At 43.5% G+C, this 21864-nt stretch overlaps 1 protein-coding gene across 1 annotated transcript in view; it reads left to right on the forward strand.

Moving 5' to 3' along the window:
- LOC134536241 (transient receptor potential-gamma protein) overlaps nucleotides 1-21864 on the forward strand; it is a 100860-nt gene that overhangs the window by 33803 nt on the left and 45193 nt on the right. Inside the window, exons 4-5 of the mRNA XM_063375937.1 lie at nucleotides 1634-1776; nucleotides 20497-20698. Coding sequence (XP_063232007.1) covers nucleotides 1634-1776; nucleotides 20497-20698 — 345 coding nt within the window. The remainder of the gene's footprint in view (nucleotides 1-1633; nucleotides 1777-20496; nucleotides 20699-21864) is intronic.

Raw genomic sequence — 21864 nt, forward strand, 5'->3', positions numbered from 1 at the left:
CTTGATGTTCTATTAGATGGTATCTACAAGCCTCGATGTAAAATAATTGGTGCTCTTAGTATATGTAATCTCCTGCCGCCATAGTGAGATGAAATATTTTTTCCTCTTGTACGTATTGCTCCATATTTAGCTATTATATATTTTTAATATCCTCTAGTGGACGGTAATAAAATATTGATGGATCTGAATAACTGGTATGAAATGATGAAACAAATTTCCCCGTTTTTTTAAAGCCTATGCTGTTACAAAACAATAACGCGAATTTCACGGGAACCTAAATCAATTACGAATATAATACTGTAGTCACTGCCAGAAAAAAATTGTTACGATCGCAAATGAAAAAAAAAAAGTGAGATTTATGTTGACAGCTTTGTTTTTTTAGGGCATGTTTGTTCCTGCAGTGTTGGTCATTCTGTTTCCCGGAGTTTTGCCTTTCGGGCGTGAAAAGTGGGTTTAGGGGGTGGAAAGGGAAGGGGGAGGAGGGGTGAGAGCGGGTGAAGGAGGGGGGGAGAACTTTTCCCTTCTTCGTCCTCGCGAAGTGCGCCTACATTTCCACGGAATACATCACGAGTTTCATACAACTGTTCAGGCGCGTTAACACCCGGGGAAGACATATTGCTTCCCGACAGTTTCCCTCGCCTCCCCCCCCCCCCCACACACCCCCTTACCCGCCACCAGGACTCGCAGGGTTCGCCCTCGGTGCATTCATCTTCCTGACGAAGCGAGGATCTTCTCTTCCGCGGTGTTTATCCTCTCTGCCTCCTTCTTTGTCCGCGAGCAGGGAGTCGGGGAGAGTCACTTCCAGCGACGGCGGGAACATCACGTCCATAAGTAACCTCGCAAAATAATACTCCCGACACAGTTTAACGAATTTGAAAAAATTATTAAACCACGATCTTCATAAAATAATGTCCCAGACATGCTACCACCTAGCAACCCTCCTTCAGCACCAAAAGAATGTCAACAGCTGTTCTCAACTTCACGTGAAGTAACGAAACGTTAAATTTCTCCAAACTTCTTTCATTGTAACAGACATTAAAAAAATATATATGTGTGTGTGCGTGAAGCCCACGCGAGACAGAAGTGGGACCTCTTGAATGTTAGGTACAGTCAGAGACAAATAATTAGTACCTACTTTTTACACAACAAAATATAATAATTGAGAATAGAATGCCTTTTTTCCACGTCCTGTACTCTCGCATCCGTTCATCGGCACTTTTTGGCACATCTTTTGGCGGTTTGTTCCCAGGTTGCCTTTGGTAATACTTCTTATCTGCTTCTTCCTTTTTTAGTATTTCTAGGCATGATGTTGAATCTCGATATCCAGCAGAATAAGATGAAATAAAAACACTCCAATAGAACATAAATTACACTTATAAAGTCTGTCTCACAAGTCTGTAAATCCTTTTGACATTTCAGATCACAGTGTTCACATACCATTTCTAGCTCTACCCTTGCCATCTCCTCTTCCAGCCGTTACAATAAGCGTACAGCATGCCACACTACGTACCTATCCCCCCTTTCTTTTGCCGTCTTCCCATTCGACCGCCAGTGCAAGCGTTGGGAGTGGCGTCTCTACCCCTGGGGGCGGACAGAGGCACCCCGCAGTGCAGTGGTGCGCGGCGTGTTGCAGAGCTGGGAGGCGCTGCCGCCCGACACGGCCACCTTCACGCCGGACATCACGCCGCTGATCCTGGCGGCGCACCGGGACAACTACGAGATCATCAAGATCCTGCTGGACCGCGGCGCCACGCTGCCCATGCCCCATGACGTCAGGTGAGCTGTCCTTCACTCGACCATTATCACAGCTTTCTCGCGGCAGCCTGATTCAAGCTTCCGCAAGTAGCTGCCAAACGAGGGTTTTTGACGTGACAACGTCTAATAAATCGATGAACGCTGGCTGCACGCACGAAAAAGTGTCCCGTTACGCACATTGTTCCGTTACACTGTGTTCCGTTACGCTGTCGTATAATTTCAAGTATTTATTATTTTATTATTAAAATTAAAATGATTCAATTTTATTCATAAAAGTATGCAATCATTTCATCAATGTTTTGTTATGACGTTGTCACGTTAAACTATCGTCCGTAAACCGACTTTACAGACAACCAATTTTTTTTCCTTCTAACTTCCTTAAAGTTTAATGGAAAAAAATGCATTTGAAGTCATCACAAAAATATTTACCCAATATGGATCTCAGAAAATATTTTGTTTTGAGAGTTAAATTTTGACTTGATGTAAGTTTTTGGACATACGCCATTGCTAAGCAATGCTAGCAATGGCGTATGTCCAAAAACTTACATCAAGTCATTCACTCCCATTGCACAAATCTTTTAAAGATAACAGTTAAATTTTGCTTACACTAATAAACAATTTTTTTTTCAGTACTACGTAATCATTTCACTGACATTACAAATATATTTAATTGAGTCTACATTTAAAAAATTATTTTGTTCTGGCACAATTATTACGGGACATTTACCTTACAAATATGGAACAGTTCCAATGAATTAATTTTTCAGTAAGCAAACATAGCAAATATTACACCATACATTTACAGGGAATATATTTAACGTTGGTTATAACCTATTAAAACCTATGATTTATTATGATAAAATTACAAACAATTTTTATAGTGCGCTTTGGTAACATAACTACTAAGTTCATAGGATCATATAATGTATCCTTATTTACTCGTTTATTGAAGCGCCTGAGGCCGGTAGTTCTGTGGCGACCAGCAGTCTGGCCAACCTCGTGTGGAAGTGGCCTTGGTAAATTCTCGCTTCTTCTGTTGCAATTAATTTCTCTCGCCTTCCCGCACGCTATGTTCCCGCCGTCTCCGCAAGTGTAACGTCGGACATGTAGTCAAATATGCCTTCGCAGCACCGTACTTACTGACTTCTTCAAACACTGCTGTAATCGTCCGAATCACGGAGCTTTTTTTTTTTTACTATAGATACATTTGTAAGGCAACCAACAATAAATGCTATAACTTCCATCAGGGCAATTGCAAATTTTTGCTTTCATTTCTCACGCAGCTAGTTAAAATAATTTGATTTTTCACATGTTCAGTGCAATATTTAAAACTAACACTGTGTGTGATCAAGTGGGTTCGCCCTTGCGAAAACATTTTTTATTAATTAGTAGTTATTCATAAAATATGTACATTATTATATATTCCTCATGACCACGTTAAGATGATAACCGTTTATTTTCATATTTAATAAGCCAGTTTATTTATTCATTTCCATAGTTTGTGACCTCTTAAAATCATAAAATCGTTCCTGGTGCGGTAGGAAACCAGTGTTGGCTGGTTCTCGCAGCAGTGGAATATGGCGAACTGTTACACTGTTCCGCAAATATTCGGTGACTAACGTTGAGTATTTTGAACTAATTCACTTATTTGCTATGTGGTGGGGCGTACAACGGAGGAATGTTTAGCTTTGTGAAATTATAAACAGGGATATTTTTAAAGGCTACTTACAAAAAGGCTTAATTAACCGTGAGCGCTCAAAGCCCAGCGACCTCTTTGATGTCGACGTAGGTGTGAAGCTCAGTCGCTGATTGGCTCTGTGATGCCTTTGATACAACCTGCGCTACTCTAGCGGTGACTCGCAGCAGTAATCAGTAGTTTTCAACAGAAGGCTTACTTAACCTATTTTCTTGAGTGGTGAAAGTGTCATGCACTTAACACTTACTTATAGTGTATGTATTTACCTCTACAAGAGTCATTTAAATTGTATACTTTGAGTCGCACCATGACATAATTTATTGTTATTTGTCAGACACTCCGTGTATGATACACATTTTAAGAAAATCTCTTGTAAAAAGATACATATGAATTACTATGCAATATGCTTAAAGACAACACGTGTTGCCATTTTTTTGACGTGATAACGTCTTATAAATCGATGAATGCCGGCTGCACGCACGCAAAATTGTCAAGTTCCGCCTGAGCCGAGCGTGAAAGAACCGGCCAACCACCGTGCGAGAAAATCTTCTATAATATCAAACAGGTTAAGGCGGGATTTTTAACTAATTATTCGTGATTATATTTAAACAAATTATTTAAATAAAGTTTGCAAATATTGTAAATAATATTTAAAAATTAAAAAGTATGCAATTTTTCATCAATTTTTCTTATGGCATTATCACGTAAAATTATCGTCAGTAAACCGACTTTACAGACAACCCCTTTTTTCTTTTTGTTTTATCCTCAGATCGAATGAATATCTTTCTTGGTTCCAGTAACAGTAATATTAATCAAACTTTTGTAGAGTAAATAATCGGACAATTTTTTTAAATCTCGTATCTGGCAAATTTACAGTGAACGAGCATACAAATAATATTTTACGACGACAAAATTAGCGCCTAAATAAATAGTCAAAAAGCTGACATCGTAAATGAAATAATCTGTCCGCAGATAAAAAATTTGATGGACTGATTTTCATCTCCTGTGCTTGTCTCCCACAATCACCGATAAAGCCGTCAAAACCAGGTCACATAAACAATCATTCTGTGTTTCAAAAACTTCATGCGTTTGTTCAGATGCTTTTGATAAAATTAAATGAAGCTGTGTGTTTCGGATAGGTGTTGTCAAGTGCGTCTATTTAAAAATGTACTGTCGTTTCCAATAGTAATCTGCATAAAGCACTTTTTTATAAACATTTAACAGGATCACTGCGTACAGTTCGGAATCCAAAATTAATAGCTTGTTACAGTGAAAAGTTTATGTATTGTTAATTAACAAACAAAAATAACTTTCCTGCGTTTTATTGGTGCAAGCGATTATGAACAGAGTGAAAAACGTATACTCTGCACCAGTTCTACTTGCGTACAAGTCACGCAATGTTGGAACAGAACTTTCCTTCCCACATAATTATTAGGTACCTAAGCTCTCAAACAATTTTGCGTGACGTCAAAGTATTCTTCGCATTGTGTGTTGCTCAAGGGTTCCGACTAGTCACAGGTGCATCTGTGTCATTGTGGCGGGCTGATAAGTGCGATGCTAGCTGTGTCTTACAGCGCGTTATCGCTTCTGTGCCCCTTAAGCTTTCAGGAATTGCTACCGGGAGTTGCAAAACTAAAAACTATCCTGAAAACACACGTTTAAACCAATTTCACACTTCTAAAAATACAGTTTAATTATAACTACTGGTTCGCCCTAAGTGCATTCGTAAATGCCTTGCAAAAACTCGGATATCTTGAACTTTTTCAGATAGGTAACATGAGTTTTTTAAGCTTTGCCTACCAGATAGGAGGGGGCCTTATAAGGCAGACTGACTTTCCCTGTGTTCTTCGAATCTTATTTATTGTCATCTTCATCCGAAGCCACGATGGTCCAGTGGTCAGATCCCCCCCCCCCCCTACCAAGGCGACAGTGGAGAGTTACATCATCACGGACTCTCCGCAAGTGGGAAGCGTTGTGGACGTTGTTGTCGGTGAATACAACCACTTGACAGAAGCTTTTTCGGACCACTGAAAGATTTCTATGCTGATGAATGCAACAAATGGAAGAAACATAACTCCCTACCAGTTTTGTGAATTGTTCGGTAAAGCTTATGAACGGTGTGCAACATTAGAGAAAGTAGGAAATGCTTTTAGAGCATGTGGGATCTGCTTTTAGAGCATGTGGGATCTGCTTTTAGAGCATGTGGGATCTGGCCTATAAATTCTGACGTATTCACGGACGAAGACTTTCTTCCTTCTAGTGTCACTGATTTCGTACAAAATAGTGAACGTTGTAGTGAAGAACGTGGAGATAACAGAGCAGAATCTGCTCGAGTGGACAAAGAAGTTGACTCAGAACAGTCAACGTGTCAAACAACTCAAGATATTCGTAGGTCAGTTCCTAATGTGGACGATCCTAATCTTGTGACTCCTCCCTACACATGTGAACCATCAATAGTCTCTGAGACATAAACAAGCCAGGTTGCTCAGGCGCTAAAGCTAGAACTCCAGTTCCACCGAAAGAAATCCTTCCAATGCCAAAGAGGTCTGAGCAAACAAAGTGGAATAAAAGAAGCAAACATTCTGAAATAATATCGTGTTGATGTTCCCACGATCATTCACTGCGTCGATGTTCGCCATTGCTCCGTCGTCCCTGACGGGTCCTGGTGATGACTAGACGTGAAGGAGGGGGTGCCTAGAGTGGTGACGTCCCTTCAGCTGTGGGCCGTGAGCTTCCAGCCGGTGGCGACCTGGGGCCTGGACCACTAGCCACGGTGGGCCAGCGCTACCTCTGGTTGCCGACAGCGCCCCAACCGTCCTGTCACAGAGGCATGAGATAGACTTCACAAGGACTGTCGAGAAACAACACACCGCCGTTTTTATCATGCGTGGACGCAACGAAGGAATGTGAACTGTATTAAAAAAACTGACAAAGCCTTATCTGGGGCTGCTGGTACGGCGGTGAAACCAGATGGATAAGTTATTCTTGGTGAAGGCCAATGAGTTGGTGGTAACACCACTCACCCGGGCGAAAGCGACCAACAGAGTCCTGATCGGCCAAGCATGCACATCCATCGTGTGCTTGGTCGATAAGAGAAGCAAAGCAAGGGCTCCTAGTACACCCTCACGGGTTCAGTTCTAGGAGGTGGAGGTGGTGAGGCCAGGCCGGGCTTTTGCCCGCAATAACTTGTCGAGAACGCCCGGGGTGGAAATTTTTTTTCTAGCCTTCTCTTCCTTTTAATTCGTAATTCAATCGTTCTTTTATTTTCTTTCGTCTCAACGTTGGTTATTGTAGGACAAATTGAACTTGAAGACGTGTGGTTTCTTTTGTGATGGTTGGAATCTGGCTGAGGGCAGTCCTACCAGTAGGCTGACGCGGTGTGTTCTGGAACCAGCCGTTCCTTTGAGTATGCCGCAGATGTTCGCTCTGAGCCATTAGCAAGCGAGGCGCCGGGCTAAATGCGCTGAAGATCGCCACGCGGTGTTCCCTGGGCTAATTCCGCGGCCCGCCTCAAAAGAACTCGACCGGCTCTGACAGGCCGCGGTTTCTTCGCGGGGAAGGGGGTGGGGGTGGGAGGGCCAACCGTTCAACCGCCGGCAAATATTTACCTTGAGACTGGGCGCGGGAAGTAATGTGTTCGGTGCGCCTGCACGCACGGTGCGCCTGCTCTGGCGGATACAGTGTGCGACCAGGCGCACCAGCCACGTCAGTGTTGACACAGTGTGCGACCAGGCTCACCAGGGGAGCGGGGACATGTTGCCAATTTAAAGGTATTTTTGTTTTTGAATAAAAATTAAATTCAATTATAATTTTGAAAGTGTTTTAAAGTTCGCTTCATCTATTAAATTTTGACGTGATAACGTCTTATAAATCTATGATTGCCGGCTGCACGCACGAAAAATCATGACTCATTGTCACGTTCCGCCTGAGCCGAGCGTGCAATAACCGGCCAACCACCGTGCAAGAAAATATTCCATAATATCAAACAGGTTAAGGCGGGCTTTTTAACTATTTGTTCGTGATTATATTTAAACAAATTATTTAAATTAAATTTGCAAAAAACTGTAAATAATATTTTAAATTAAAAAGAATGGAATTTTTCATCAATGTTTTCTTATGTCGTCATCACGTAAAATTATCTTCCGTAGACCGACTTTACAGACAAACACCCCTTTTTTAAAATCTTTCCTGGCTTTTTGACTGAACATCCTGATGAATTTTTAGAGTAGACAATTTTGAATTGTTATTTAAACTGCTCTAAAAGGAAAACGCTGACGGTTGGGATAACAAATTCACAACAAATATAATTCTTGATTTGAAAAACAATTTTAATACACTTTGCAAGACTGTAATTTATAATTTTACTTATCGTGATTATAACCCGAATCCAGCTTTAACGAGCAAGGTTTTATCTAATTAAGAGACACCCTCGTGACTTAAAAATCGTCCATTGTTTAGAAAAAGCGATTTTGATCAGCGTAATTGTTTTCGCTCGCTAGTTCGCGTCATATGAGCCCCGAGTGCCCTATATCCCGGCAGCTGTTCGCCGAGGGTCCTTTTGTTTTGGCAGCGCGCATCGTAATTACAATGTGCGAAAAGCTAATTTTGTCCTCGGGCACTAAATAACATGTTTATTTTGATTTACGCGCGCGACAACAGACAGGACGAACTTTTTTTTAAATTTTATTTGGCTGACTATTCAGATAGCGCGCGGGATTTATTTCCAACACGATACAACGTGTAAATATTGGGGTTTTTCAGGAAGACATTCCATGTAAAGTACTTCATAATGTACAGGAAAATAATGGGAAGTATTTTTAGATAGTTAAACCTAGTATGCTAGTGAAAGAAGCTTATTTTCTGATACGCTTCACCTGTGTGACTGTATCAAACATTTTTAAATATTTTTTTCTGTACTGTGAATTTTGTACTTATATTTGCACTGAATAATATATATTTTTAATGTTCTTGTGTGGACAAACCATTACTCTCATAAAATAGCTAATTCCTTAAAGGTTATTACAGATATGTACTGCATAAATATATCTGCTCTATATTTCCAGCTAATATTAGTGTTATACTCTAAACATATTAATTTATTTCGTAGGAAAATAATTTTAAGAATTCCTTACTTGTACAATATTTGAGCATCGAACGACTATCTTCCAGTTAGCATACACAACTCGCTGCACGAGTAACGGAATGTATCTCCAGCTCACGGGTTACAGGGCTGTCTGGCAACAGGGCAGTCTGGCAACAACGGGAAGGGACTGATGACCAATGATGCTGCAGCATCCCTCGCTGCGACACTCCCACGCGCAGGACACAGTTCGAGTCCAGGAGCCAATTCTGAAACATAACTGCCGGCATTTTTTGAACCCTCTTAAGTCTTTAAACAAACCATTATGTTAACTGCGTAACGTATCCTCTATTACGCAATATAAAAAGTTTCTAATTTTTTGCAAATACATTTTTTTTTAAACACAGTTATTTTGTCAAAAAAATTTAATTTTTTTTCAATAATCTGTATAACAATCTACTTAAAAGAATAAAAATACACGTTTGTATGTTTTTTTTTCTCAATACACACTTTTACTACCCAAACTACTTCGATTAAATTTGTCGCAAGGGAATATTGTAAAATGGATTAACACAAAATTTAAAATTCACTACAAAGTTCATCCATCTCCTCTTCCGACCGTTACAACTAGCGTATAGCATGCCACGCTACGTACCTATCCCCCTTTTTTTTGCCGTCTTCCCATTCGACCGCCAGTGCATGCGTTGGGAGTGACGTCTCTGCCCCTGGGGGCGGACAGAGGCACCCCGCAGTACAGCGGTGCGCTGCGTGTTGCAGATTTGGTTTAACTTTTAAAAATAAACAGACAAATCCTCAATGTATTATTTTTCTTAAGAGTATTTCAGAGCTATACAGAAAATATGAATGCATCAGAATACAGTATGTCCATACAAGAATGTCCAAGTTTCAGCGGTAATTATAAAAGTATAATTTAGACTATTTACATTAAATCATACATCAGTGAAAGCAAAATAACCTATTTTTTTAGAATAAAAAAATGTTCAAAATTCAGAACCTTCAGTTATACGGCACACACTTTGGTAAACAAGTCCTTAGTAATGGAAGCAATAGCCTCTTCGACTCTGTGTCTCAACTCTGGCAAACATTGGGTAGCGACGGAACGCAGAGACGATCATTTATAAAGCCCCAAAGGAAAATAAAATTCGCATGGGGATGTGTTAGGTGAGCGTGGAGGCCAGCGAAAAACAGCTATGTCGTCTCGACCATTACGACCAATCCAATGGTCAGGGACTTCGAGTTCCGTTGGAGAAGTTCTTCATCCTGTTGCAAAATAAAGTTTGCAGTGTCACCGTCTACTAATTGAGGAAAGAGCCATTCTTTCAACATAGGTAGCTCTGTAAGAGAGAAAACAACGAAGTACAGAACACTTCAACTTTTTCATTTGACTTGTGCAGGTTAAATGTGGCTTATTGTGTACCTGTAAGTTAGTAAACTTTTATTTTGTACTGCACAATGTTTACATCGGAAGAAGGGAGGTGGTACACGTGGCAGGTAGGAGACTCGATTCTCGGAGAGAAGAAGATCAAAAGCAGGCCAGTAGCTTGTAGCTCGCGGAAGGATATTAGCTCCCTCCCCGGGGGAAATGCCGGTTCCAGACTCGCCTGCGCCGCTCGGTGTTTGTATCTGGAAACTCCTGCAGCACCGTCTGGAGCGCTATCTTCTTTGATCCGCTCAACCGCTTTCATCGCCGCGGCGAAGTGCGAAACTGGGTTGCAGAGTTCCGAAACCCTCGCAAAATTGCCGGGACAAAAAATGTCACCAATTACTTGTAGAGTCCCCGAAATTTTGCAGTTTAAAAGAACTGTTTGGTTATAATGAATTGTTTTTTTTTTCTCATGTATTATTAACATTGATCGTAACTTACGTACTGAGTGAATCATGTTCGCAGGCTTTCACGATCATTGTCTGAAGTAGCTTGACTTCTGGGTTGTAGCCGTGACATTGGCGAATAATTCACCGACGTTTCGGTCGACATTTCAGTCGCCATCTTCAGGGAGCAGTTCCTACTACGTAGTAAGTGGTTGAGATAAACAAAAGTAACGCAAGAATGATCCACCGGCTAGAGGAAACGTTCGCCACGTTTTCCAGTTAGAAAAAAAAATCAAATTTAAAATCATCGGGACACGAACCCGGAATCTCTCGAGACGAGAGCTGGCGCGAAGCCAACCACCCCACCAGGTCAGCTCGACTCGGCCTCTGTGGTGTCTCCTGTGGGCTGGAGTGCTGTAGACAGCTGACCTGGAGTGCTGTAGACAGCTGACCTGGAGTGCTTTAGACAGCTGACCTGGAGTGCTGTAGACAGCTGACCTGGAGTGCTGTAGACAGCTGACCTGGAGTGCTGTAGACAGCTGACCTGGAGTGCTGTAGACAGCTGACCTGGAGTGCTGTAGACAGCTGACCTCGAGTGCTGTAGACAGCTGACCTGGAGTGCTGTAGATAGCTGACCTGGAGTGCTGTAGACAGCTGACCTGGAGTGCTGTAGACAGCTGACCTGGAGTGCTGTAGACAGCTGACCTGGAGTCCTGTAGACAGCTGACCTGGAGTGCTGTAGACAGCTGACCTGGAGTGCTGTAGACAGCTGACCTCGAGTGCTGTAGACAGCTGACCTCGAGTGCTGTAGACAGCTGACCTGGGGTGCTGTAGACAGCTGACCTGGGGTGCTGTAGACAGCTGACCTGGAGTGCTGTAGACAGCTGACCTGGAGTTCTGTAGACAGCTGACCTGGAGTGCTGTAAACAGCTGACCTCGAGTGCTGTAGACAGCTGACCTCGAGTGCTGTAGACAGCTGACCTCGAGTGCTGTAGACAGCTGACCTCGAGTGCTGTAGACAGCTGACCTGGGGTGCTGTAGACAGCTGACCTGGGGTGCTGTAGACAGCTGACCTGGAGTGCTGTAGACAGCTGACCTGGAGTGCTGTAGACAGCTGACCTCGAGTGCTGTAGACAGCTGACCTCGAGTGCTGTAGACAGCTGACCTGGGGTGCTGTAGACAGCTGACCTGGGGTGCTGTAGACAGCTGACCTGGAGTGCTGTAGACAGCTGACCTAAAAGTTCTGTAGACAGCTGACCTGGAGTGCTGTAGACAGCTGACCTCGAGTGCTGTAGACAGCTGACCTCGAGTGCTGTAGACAGCTGACCTGGAGTGCTGTAGACAGCTGACCTGGAGTGCTGTAGACAGCTGACCTCGAGTGCTGTAGACAGCTGACCTGGAGTACTGTAGACAGCTGACTTCGAGTGCTGTAGACAGCTGACCTGGGGTGCTGTAGACAGCTGACCTGGAGTGCTGTAGACAGCTGACCTCGAGTGCTGTAGACAGCTGACCTGGAGTGCTGTAAACAGCTGACCTGGAGTGCTGTAGACAGCTGACCTGGGGTGCTGTAGACAGCTGACCTGGAGTGCTGTAGACAGCTGACCTGGAGTGCTGTAGACAGCTGACCTGGAGTGCTGTAGACAGCTGACCTGGAGTGCTGTAGACAGCTGACCTGGAGTGCTGTAGACAGCTGACCTGGAGTCCTGTAGACAGCTGACCTGGAGTGCTGTAGACAGCTGACCTCGAGTGCTGTAGACAGCTGACCTCGAGTGCTGTAGACAGCTGACCTGGGGTGCTGTAGACAGCTGACCTGGAGTGCTGTAGACAGCTGACCTGGAGTGCTGTAGACAGCTGACCTGGAGTGCTGTAGACAGCTGACCTGGAGTGCTGTAGACAGCTGACCTGGAGTGCTGTAGACAGCTGACCTGGAGTGCTGTAGACAGCTGACCTGGAGTGCTGTAGACAGCTGACCTGGAGTGCTGTAGATAGCTGACCTCGAGTGCTGTAGACAGCTGACCTGGGGTGCTGTAGACAGCTGACCTGGAGTGCTGTAGACAGCTGACCTGGAGTGCTGTAGACAGCTGACCTGGAGTCCTGTAGACAGCTGACCTGGAGGGCTGTAGACAGCTGACCTCGAGTGCTGTAGACAGCTGACCTCGAGTGCTGTAGACAGCTGACCTGGGGTGCTGTAGACAGCTGACCTGGAGTGCTGTAGACAGCTGACCTGGAGTGCTGTAGACAGCTGACCTGGGGTGCTGTAGACAGCTGACCTGGAGTGCTGTAGACAGCTGACCTGGAGTGCTGTAGACAGCTGACCTGGAGTGCTGTAGACAGCTGACCTGGAGTGCTGTAGACAGCTGACCTGGAGTGCTGTAGACAGCTGACCTGGAGTGCTGTAGACAGCTGACCTGGAGTGCTGTAGACAGCTGACCTGGAGTGCTGTAGACAGCTGACCTGGAGTCCTGTAGACAGCTGACCTCGAGTGCTGTAGACAGCTGACCTGGAGTGCTGTAGACAGCTGACCTGGAGTCCTGTAGACAGCTGACCTCGAGTGCTGTAGACAGCTGACCTCGAGTGCTGTAGACAGCTGACCTGGGGTGCTGTAGACAGCTGACCTGGAGTGCTGTAGACAGCTGACCTGGAGTGCTGTAGACAGCTGACCTGGAGTGCTGTAGACAGCTGACCTGGAGTGCTGTAGACAGCTGACCTGGAGTGCTGTAGACAGCTGACCTGGAGTGCTGTAGATAGCTGACCTCGAGTGCTGTAGACAGCTGACCTGGGGTGCTGTAGACAGCTGACCTGGAGTGCTGTAGACAGCTGACTTGGAGTGCTGTAGACAGCTGACCTGGAGTGCTGTAGACAGCTGACCTGAGATCGTCTTGTCCCACGCAAATAAACTATTTTTTTTTTACCCTTCAGTGAACTGCGCTTCATCAGCTCTGTCCAGATCACGTGCTTGTCATTGACACTGGCTCTGTGAGAGTGTTTCAGTCACAGCTGCCTCGAAACTACTTCGTGAAATTTTAGGGCCTCTAATTTTACGGCGAACAGGTTTATTTTGATAAACATTATTTTTTTAATGTTTAAAATAACAGGAATTGCTCGTGAGCTGTTTTTGACTCATAATACCTTCCCCTCGTTTCAACAAATTTTTTATTGAGATCCAACCGTAGAACCGAGCCAAGTTTTTGTAAAGAGGGCCCAGTGTGACCATTATATTATCTTTGATTAATAAGTTTTCTTTGTAAGTGAATTTTGAAAAAAATTTGTTGTTACACTTAAACCTCAGGGAATAGTAAACTTTTAGAATTCCGTTAACACAAAAGTGTAAATTTTATATTTTTGTATGTATTTCATTGCTTTTAATGCTTTTTCCTTTAGTCAAATATAAGATAAGTACGTTAAAACACCTCATATATATATACATATACATATATATAAATGTTTTTAAAAATACACGAAACACACATGTCAAATTCGTATTAAATATAGACTTCTTGGAAAACATAATACGTGTAGCTTCTGCGTATGAGGCATTTAGGACTATAGTGGCGAGTAAATACGTCATTGTAACCCTCTACAGGTTAAAATAATCCTTCCAAAATAATCTCACTCTAACCTCATATAGCTACGTTGCTTTAATTTTCTTATTCAGTCTTCGCTTTTATTTTCGATCCTGGAAGGGAAAGGGGGAGGGGGGAGGGTTGTGTACCCCCGCGGAACAGCCGACATGTTCCACGGCGTGTGGCGGGGTAGTCTCGCCTGCACGTCCTGCTGATAAGCGCGGACGAATGACGAGCCAGTAAGTAGCCTTGTAACTGAATCCGCCCACTGCCCCTCCCTCACCTCCCCTCCCCACCACACAGCTGACAGCAGGCACAAACAATGCTGCCACGCGGGTGGCTCAGATACGTGACGTCAGCGAAGAGGAGGGTTTCATCGATAGTGAAACCGTAGAGTACACCGTCAGAACATCGGAAAACGGCAGTCCGTCCGACACCTGATGAAAACGTGGGTCCGCCATCCATTTTCACGAAAACTACTCCTGCCAAATAGCCGTAGACCGGGAGCTAAGCTTTTCGAGCATCGATAACGGCGAATCCTAGAATGATAATTTCACTGCTGTGTGTCATTGCGTTATTGCGCATTAATTTCTACTAAAGTAAACTCCATTTAAATTTGTACTGGGCTGGAACTGCGTTAAATATTACACTTAAAGGTTAATTAGTTTGGCAACCATCCCTTACGTCTGTGCCAAGGTAAATCATACACGTGATAACACTTTTACTGTGTTATCTAACGATGTATTTTCAACGAATATAAACGTTAACACTAAGGGTTCTTGTAATGCAGGTTTTTTTATAAAATATTGAAATAATATCATACTAAAAAAACAACTTTAATGATAATTATTATTCCTTTAACAATGTTAATAATTCCCACAGTATCATAGGACAATTCGGCATCGTCGCAACAGCCCTGTGTAGTTCCAAAATAAAATTTTCATAGTACTTTAGCAATTCTCGCCCGCAACTAGTTGTGACGCGAGCAATCTCTACTGTACCTTGACACGTCTTGACGTTGTTGCTCTGCCGGTACGTCAGCTCCGACCACAGGACACTTCTGCTCCGACCACAGGACACTTCAGCTCCGACCACAGGACACTTCAGCTCCGACCACAGGACACTTCAGCTCCGACCACAGGACACTTCAGCTCCGACCACAGGACACTTCAGCTCCGACCACAGGACACTTCAGGTCCGACCACAGGACACTTCATCTCCGACCACAGGACACTTCAGCTCCGACCACAGGACACTTCAGCTCCGACCACAGGACACTTCAGCTCCGACCACAGGACACTTCTGCTCCGACCACAGGACACTTCAGCTCCGACCACAGGACACTTCAGGTCCGACCACAGGACACTTCATCTCCGACCACAGGACACTTCAGCTCCGACCACAGGACACTTCTGCTCCGACCACAGGACACTTCAGCTCCGACCACAGGACACTTCTGCTCCGACCACAGGACACTTCAGCTCCGACCACAGGACACTTCAGCTCCGACCACAGGACACTTCTGCTCCAAGTACAAATATTGCTGTGTTAATAATCTGTACCCAACAGTCTGAACCCGGGTACCACAGCTGGTATCTAGTGGGTGTTTACGACTGTATGAATGCACTGATTGGGAAGTGCAGCAGTCGCAACTGTCTGAGAGCCAAGGGCAGGCGCCCCTCCCCAGCAAGGCGGGCGCGCGCGCGCCACTGGCTTGTTAGGGCTCTGACGCCAATCTGCGCACCCACGCCGCGTGGACGGCATTACCCTCCCCCCTTCCTTCATCACACTCCACCGGCCACGAGCCTCGAGCCTGGGCAATTTGTTTAATGGAGCGCCGCGCGGGGGGAGGGAGGCGGGGTGATAACTGCGTGACACAGTTACACTGCGGCCCCGCGCGTGACTCAGTCTACATGATAGAGGTGAAACTTCTTTGTAAATTCAAACCTCGACTCGCGAGTAATTAGGGTAAAGTTTGGTTACTCCGTGATATCAATAAACGCCGCGATAGATAGAATTCTCTCAGTTACGGCGTAGCTTGAACTCCAACGAGATTAGGATTTTTTTTCCCGCTAGATGACCGAAATGTTCAGTAAGCTGGCAAGCCCGCTCGCTCCATCTCTGGGCAAGTGTACGAAGTTCTACGGCTATATTCGTCCTGCGGAGCATTGCGGACGAGATGGTTAATGGTGGCGAAAACAGAAGCGGACGTTTTTATTTTTTAGAAAACAAACTTTTCAACCTACAAATTTCATTTTAACGTAAGTTACAGGTAAGATACGGCTATAGTAAAGGGTTAAACGACACACAGAGAGAGAGAGAGAGAGAGAGAGAGAGAGAGAGAGAAAAAGAAGACAAATTATAGTTGTCTTTGTTGCTCTCGCTTTGCTACTCACGACGGCAACGAAGAGCCAAAAATGGCAATCACTGGTCCTAAGGCGCTTCAGTTGGAAACCTAGATGACTTGAACCTTTAAGAGGGGCGTAACTCGAGACGTAACGCACACCGCAATGCTGCCGTTGTTAAGGCCTCGAGCCGTAGTTACGTAGACTCTTGGGAATATTATTTTTTTTTACTAAATAACTTACCAAATAATAAATAAACAATGCTATAAACTTTCTAATAAACGTGATATATTTTTTATTTAACAAATATGCTTTTGCATAAATATAATTAAATAAATAGAGTCGCACCTGTGTTTTCGTACCATGTGCGTCTCTGCCTGAGGACGGGAGCAGATAGCAGTTCCCGAAACGTCGCTTGTTTCTGTTTTGGAAAACTATTGTGTTCGTTTCGTATTTTCGTTTGGTCGTGTTTTTGTCTCGTTTCAACTGTTGTGCTGAATTATTTTGGGTTCAGTATTTTTGTGTTGTCATCATTTGTGGGTTTTTTTTATCGTTCTATTCTGTTTTGGAAAACTATTGTGTTTGTTTCGTCTTTTCGTTTTGTCGTCTTTTTGTTTCGTTTCAACCGTTGTGCTGAATTTTTTTGGGTTCAATATTTCTGAGTCGTCATCATTTGTGGGTTTTTTTCTTTCTCTTAGTACATTTTTCTTTGTTTTTCTTTGTTTGTTGACCATATTCATGTTACGGAATATTTTGTCGTGTTTATATCCTTGTTGACAACAGCAATTTTTTGCTTAATTTTGTGTTTTTTTGTCTTTTTTGGGTATTTTTATTTCTTTATTTCTTTATTTTTTAGTTTTTAGTTTTTCTTCAACAGAAAAAGTTTTAGCAATGGCGTATGTCCAAAAACTTACATCAAGTCATGCACTCCCATTGCACAAATCTTTCAAAGATAACATATAATTAAATACATATAAAATAAAATATATAAATTTTAAAAATGAAATAGTACTAGTTTAATCGATGCGAAAATAGTTAATGATGTTTTGTAATAAACCGTCATGTAATAAATAAAGGAGTAGGAGGTGCAAAAACTCATTGTACTACACACACCACAAAATGGCTACCTAAATAGAGTGAATTTACACTGGTTTGTTTGCCTGATAATAGCTTATACATTACTTCTCCTAATAAATTATGTAGTTATGTCAGCAATATATGATGAAAACTACTATCTAGCAGACGGGCCCATAACTACTACAAAAAAATTATTTGTCTGTAAAGTCGGTTTACGGACGATAGTTTAACGTGAAAACGTCATAACAAAACATTGAATAAATGATTGCATACTTTTATGAATGAAATTGAATCATTTTTATTGAATTATCACTATTTTGTATGGATACAAAGAAGGAGTGAAATGAAATCTACAATTTAATTGATACATTTACTTTTATTTGCACTAATTAATTCAAATATGTTTATTACTTTAACGACGATATTATTTTAACTATAACTTTTATACATGTTTGCTATTTAACTTCTTCCAATTTGTGTTATTCTGCTAAGGATAGGACGATGATAGGAAAAGTAGGAAACGAATGGGAGTGTTTCAAGTTTAATGTGCCTCGAAAAAGTCAAATCGATGGTTGTTCCAATCGAGTGGAAGAGAGATAGATGCGGCGCAAGCGTACAATGAGCGTAACGGGACACATCGCAACGGGACAATGTGCGTTACGGGACACTTTTTCGTGCGTGCAGCCAGCGTTCATCGATTTATTAGACGTCACGTCAAAAACTAGGTCTCAGTCTCGGTAATTAGAGTTTCTCCCCCATGCGTAGAGTGGTGCAGATCTGCGGCCAGCGCGGGGGTGGGCCGTAGGGCGGGGTGGGGGTGGGGGGGTGGACGCGCCTGATGATTGGCTCGTGAGCAGTTTCCCAGGCGCGGCGCCACCGGCGGTGACCACTCGGTGTGAGGGACACCCTCCCTCCCTCCCCCGCGCTCTGCAGGGGATGCTGAAAGGATCAGTGGTCCAGCAGGCTGCACATTTCACAAGTCAAGCCGGATTGACACGCATCCCATTTATCACATTTTCGTTTTGATTTTCCATACGAGATGTTGGTGTGACCGGGGCACAAAAAAAGGGGGGGGGGGGGGTTGTCTGTAAAGTCGGTTTACGGACCATAATTTTACGTGATAACGTCATAAGAAAACATTAATGAAAAAATTGTATACTTTTTAATTTTCAAATATTATTGACAGTTTTTGCAAATTTAATTTAAATAATTTGTTTAAACATAATCACGAACAATTAGTTAAAGAGCCCGCATTAACCTGTTTGATATTATAGAAGATTTTCTCGCACGGTGGTTGGCCGGTTCTCGCACGCTCGGCTCAGGCGGAACGTGACAATTTTTCTTGCGTGCAGCTGGTGTTCATCGTTTTATAAAACGTTATCACGTCAAAAAAAATGCTACACTGGGTATGCTTCAGCTGATACAACCACCATAATGGATGATATTTTTCAGCGTACGTTATCACTAAGAAGTTTCCAAAGCTACTCCGAAGAAATGCACAGCTTTACTAACAAAATGTACATTATACCATAGAGAACTTGCTGCTACATTTGGAACTTTTAAAAATGTTGAAATGGTAATTTTGTTTTTCATTATTTTACTGGTACTGAAGTTGAGAAACTTCTTGAAAACATATTATTTACAAAACTGTTCTGGCGTCCTTTTCCTGCTCATTGTTCTCAGGGCAAACCCTGTGAATTTCAAAGACTTCAACTGCAATACAAAATCGGTGCTGTAAGTCGTCTAAATACTCTCAATATGAATTAAATTAGTGCCTTTAGAGCACACTGTACTATACTTAACCCATGACTGCCACGACTTGAAGCATCAGCATTCGAGTTAGTTCCCAGATCTCGGGTTTAAAGTTTTTAAACAGGTTTTTTTTTTCTTTTTGGTGTAATATTTATTCATGCCTGCCTGGTCTTGGAAAGGCTGCATTTGGGCTGTATTCCATCTCACGTTCAACTTTCTCGTGCCATGGTTTATTGCTGCCTTTTTTTTTTTTTTGTAACAACAGCACCAGGAGTGTTGCCCAAGGGCCAACATGCCAATGTCTGTCCATGCACGGACATAGTCTGTCCATGAAACACTTCTTCGCGGACTAACTTTAAACCGTGGACTTGCCATTTTTTGACGTGACAACGTCTAATAAATCGATGAACGCCGGCTGCACGCACTAAAAAGTGTCCCGTTACGCACATTGTTCCGTTACGCTGTGTCCCGTTACGCTCATTGTACGCTTGCGCCGCATCTATCTCTCTTCCACTCGACTGTTCATAAAGTGAAAAGTTAATGTGGTTTTCATTGCTTATTGCAACAACAATTTCAGCAATAAAGGTTAATTATTCTTGCATTTTAAAAATCTGATTACTAGTATAATTACAAGTATTTATTATTTTATTATTAAAATAAAAATGATTCAGTTTTATTCATAAAAGTATGCAATCATTTCACCAATTTTTTTGTTATGACGTTGTCACGTTAAACCATCGTCCGTAAACCGACTTTGCAGACAACCGATTTTTCTTTTTGTCAACGTGAGACTTCCTCATGAATGGCTAACTTTGTACTTGTCGCAATGTAGTTTGAGATCATGACGGTTCGTGCACGTGACGCGACGTGTCTCTGGCTGCCAGACCTGGTGAGTTTCTGCGGTTTAAAGGTGACCGGTCGAGAGGGAGTCTCAGGGCCGGTGCAAGGTCAACTGGCGCCCTGGGCGGAAAACCTTAATGATCCCCCCCCCCCCCGCGGCCGGACAAACCAAAAAAAAAATTTCCTTGCCTCAAAATACATCACGTAATCCTAAGATTTCGTCAACAATCAAATGTAAGCAGGCTTGTGTTTTTTTTTACCTTTTCTACTTATTACAAATCATAGACAGGTCACCGAGGACTTTAAATAATTACTTATATCAATATAAACATTCCAAACTGTTACGAAAATCCATTTTCATCTAGTTTCAATGATCGTTAAACATGTTGTATGAGCTGTTGTGTGTCGAGCTGCGCCGCCCCCGGCTACTTGGCGCCCTGGGCGGTTGCCTGGTTCGCCTGTGTGGACGCGCCGGCCCTGTTTGGTGCGGACCGAGTGAGAAGGTGGAAGGCGGTGTTCCCCCGGAGACCAGGCAGGCACAGTAGCGGGTGTCTCCAGGTGCGGCTGCGACGAGTGCGTGACCTCGCGGCAGGAGGACTCCTTGCGGCACTCGAGGTCGCGCATCAACGCCTACCGCGCGCTGGCCAGCCCCTCGCTCATCGCGCTCTCCTCCAAGGACCCCATCCTCACGGCCTTCGAGCTGTCCTGGGAGCTGCGGCGGCTCAGCTTCATGGAGCACGAGTTCAAGTGCGAGTACCAGGTGGGCGCCCCTTGCCTCGTGGAGCACCTTCCACGTCCTGTGCACGTCCGCTCTTGCCTCGTGGAGCACCTTTCTGTGGACGTCCACTGTGTGCCTCAGGAACGGACAACAACAACTCATGGATAGAGACCTGCACAATTCGCGGATTCAGTGACCTCCAGGATAGACTCTACTACACTCTACACATTCGGGCAAATGCCACCTGTTCATTGGCTACTGACTTGTGAGTCGTCTCGACTGAGTGCCTGTGATTCGACACTTCTATGAGTGAGGGTCTCTAATTGGCCTTCAGTCCTCCAGATTAACAGTGAACCAGTGGTAGAAGCAGCGCTAAGGTATAATTATTTGAATGGTAGCATATCACGAAATGAATCCGCGAATTTTGCAGGTCTCTACTCATGGAGTACAAGACCCTTTGCAAGACCCTGAGAACATTGGTCTCAATCCTGCTCCATCCATCCTTCATGCCGCGCACGGTGGTTTCCCTGAAATAACTTGGCTACATATTTTACCCTGATGACCCAGACTTCCTGTGTTTCCTTGCAGGGCAGTCAGTCGACAGTAACCCGGTCACGTGCCGAGACGGCCTCGCGCACCAAGTGTTCCGAATCACCGCACCATGCAGCGCTTAGCTCGTGTCCGACTCGCACTTGGTCACATTTGGTTATTTGCCGTTATACTTTCGATATAATCACACTTAGATTGACTTTTGCATGTATTACAGTTTTTTTTACGATAGAACTAAAACAAAAAAAATTGAAAAAAAATTCAGCTATCAAAACCGCTTTATTGGAAGACATTTCTCACACAATGTCATTGTCACTGCATGAGACAGGAGGCCTCAACGCGGGCTAAAAAGACTGTTACAGTTTCGGGGTGATTTGAGATCCAACAATTTACTGCAATACGTCTCTGTAACCAATTTTCCGATACTTAGTTTTTTTTACGTATATGTAGATAAACAAACTTTCTCAGTTATAATATTAGTTTGATATTCCACTACTTATTAGTAACACAATTTTTTTTCCAATCCAACCTTCTAGTTAAATAAAACTTGAAATGATTGAGTGTCTGGTTACGAATGAACTGGAGAGAATTGCGTGTTCAGGCACCATTAGCTTACACTCCTCTTGTTTGATCCGATATCCTTGCTGCATTGGCCGTAC

Source organism: Bacillus rossius, chromosome 10 (genome assembly GCF_032445375.1).
Source record: "Bacillus rossius redtenbacheri isolate Brsri chromosome 10, Brsri_v3, whole genome shotgun sequence".
Classification (NCBI taxonomy): Eukaryota; Metazoa; Arthropoda; class Insecta; order Phasmatodea; family Bacillidae; genus Bacillus; species Bacillus rossius.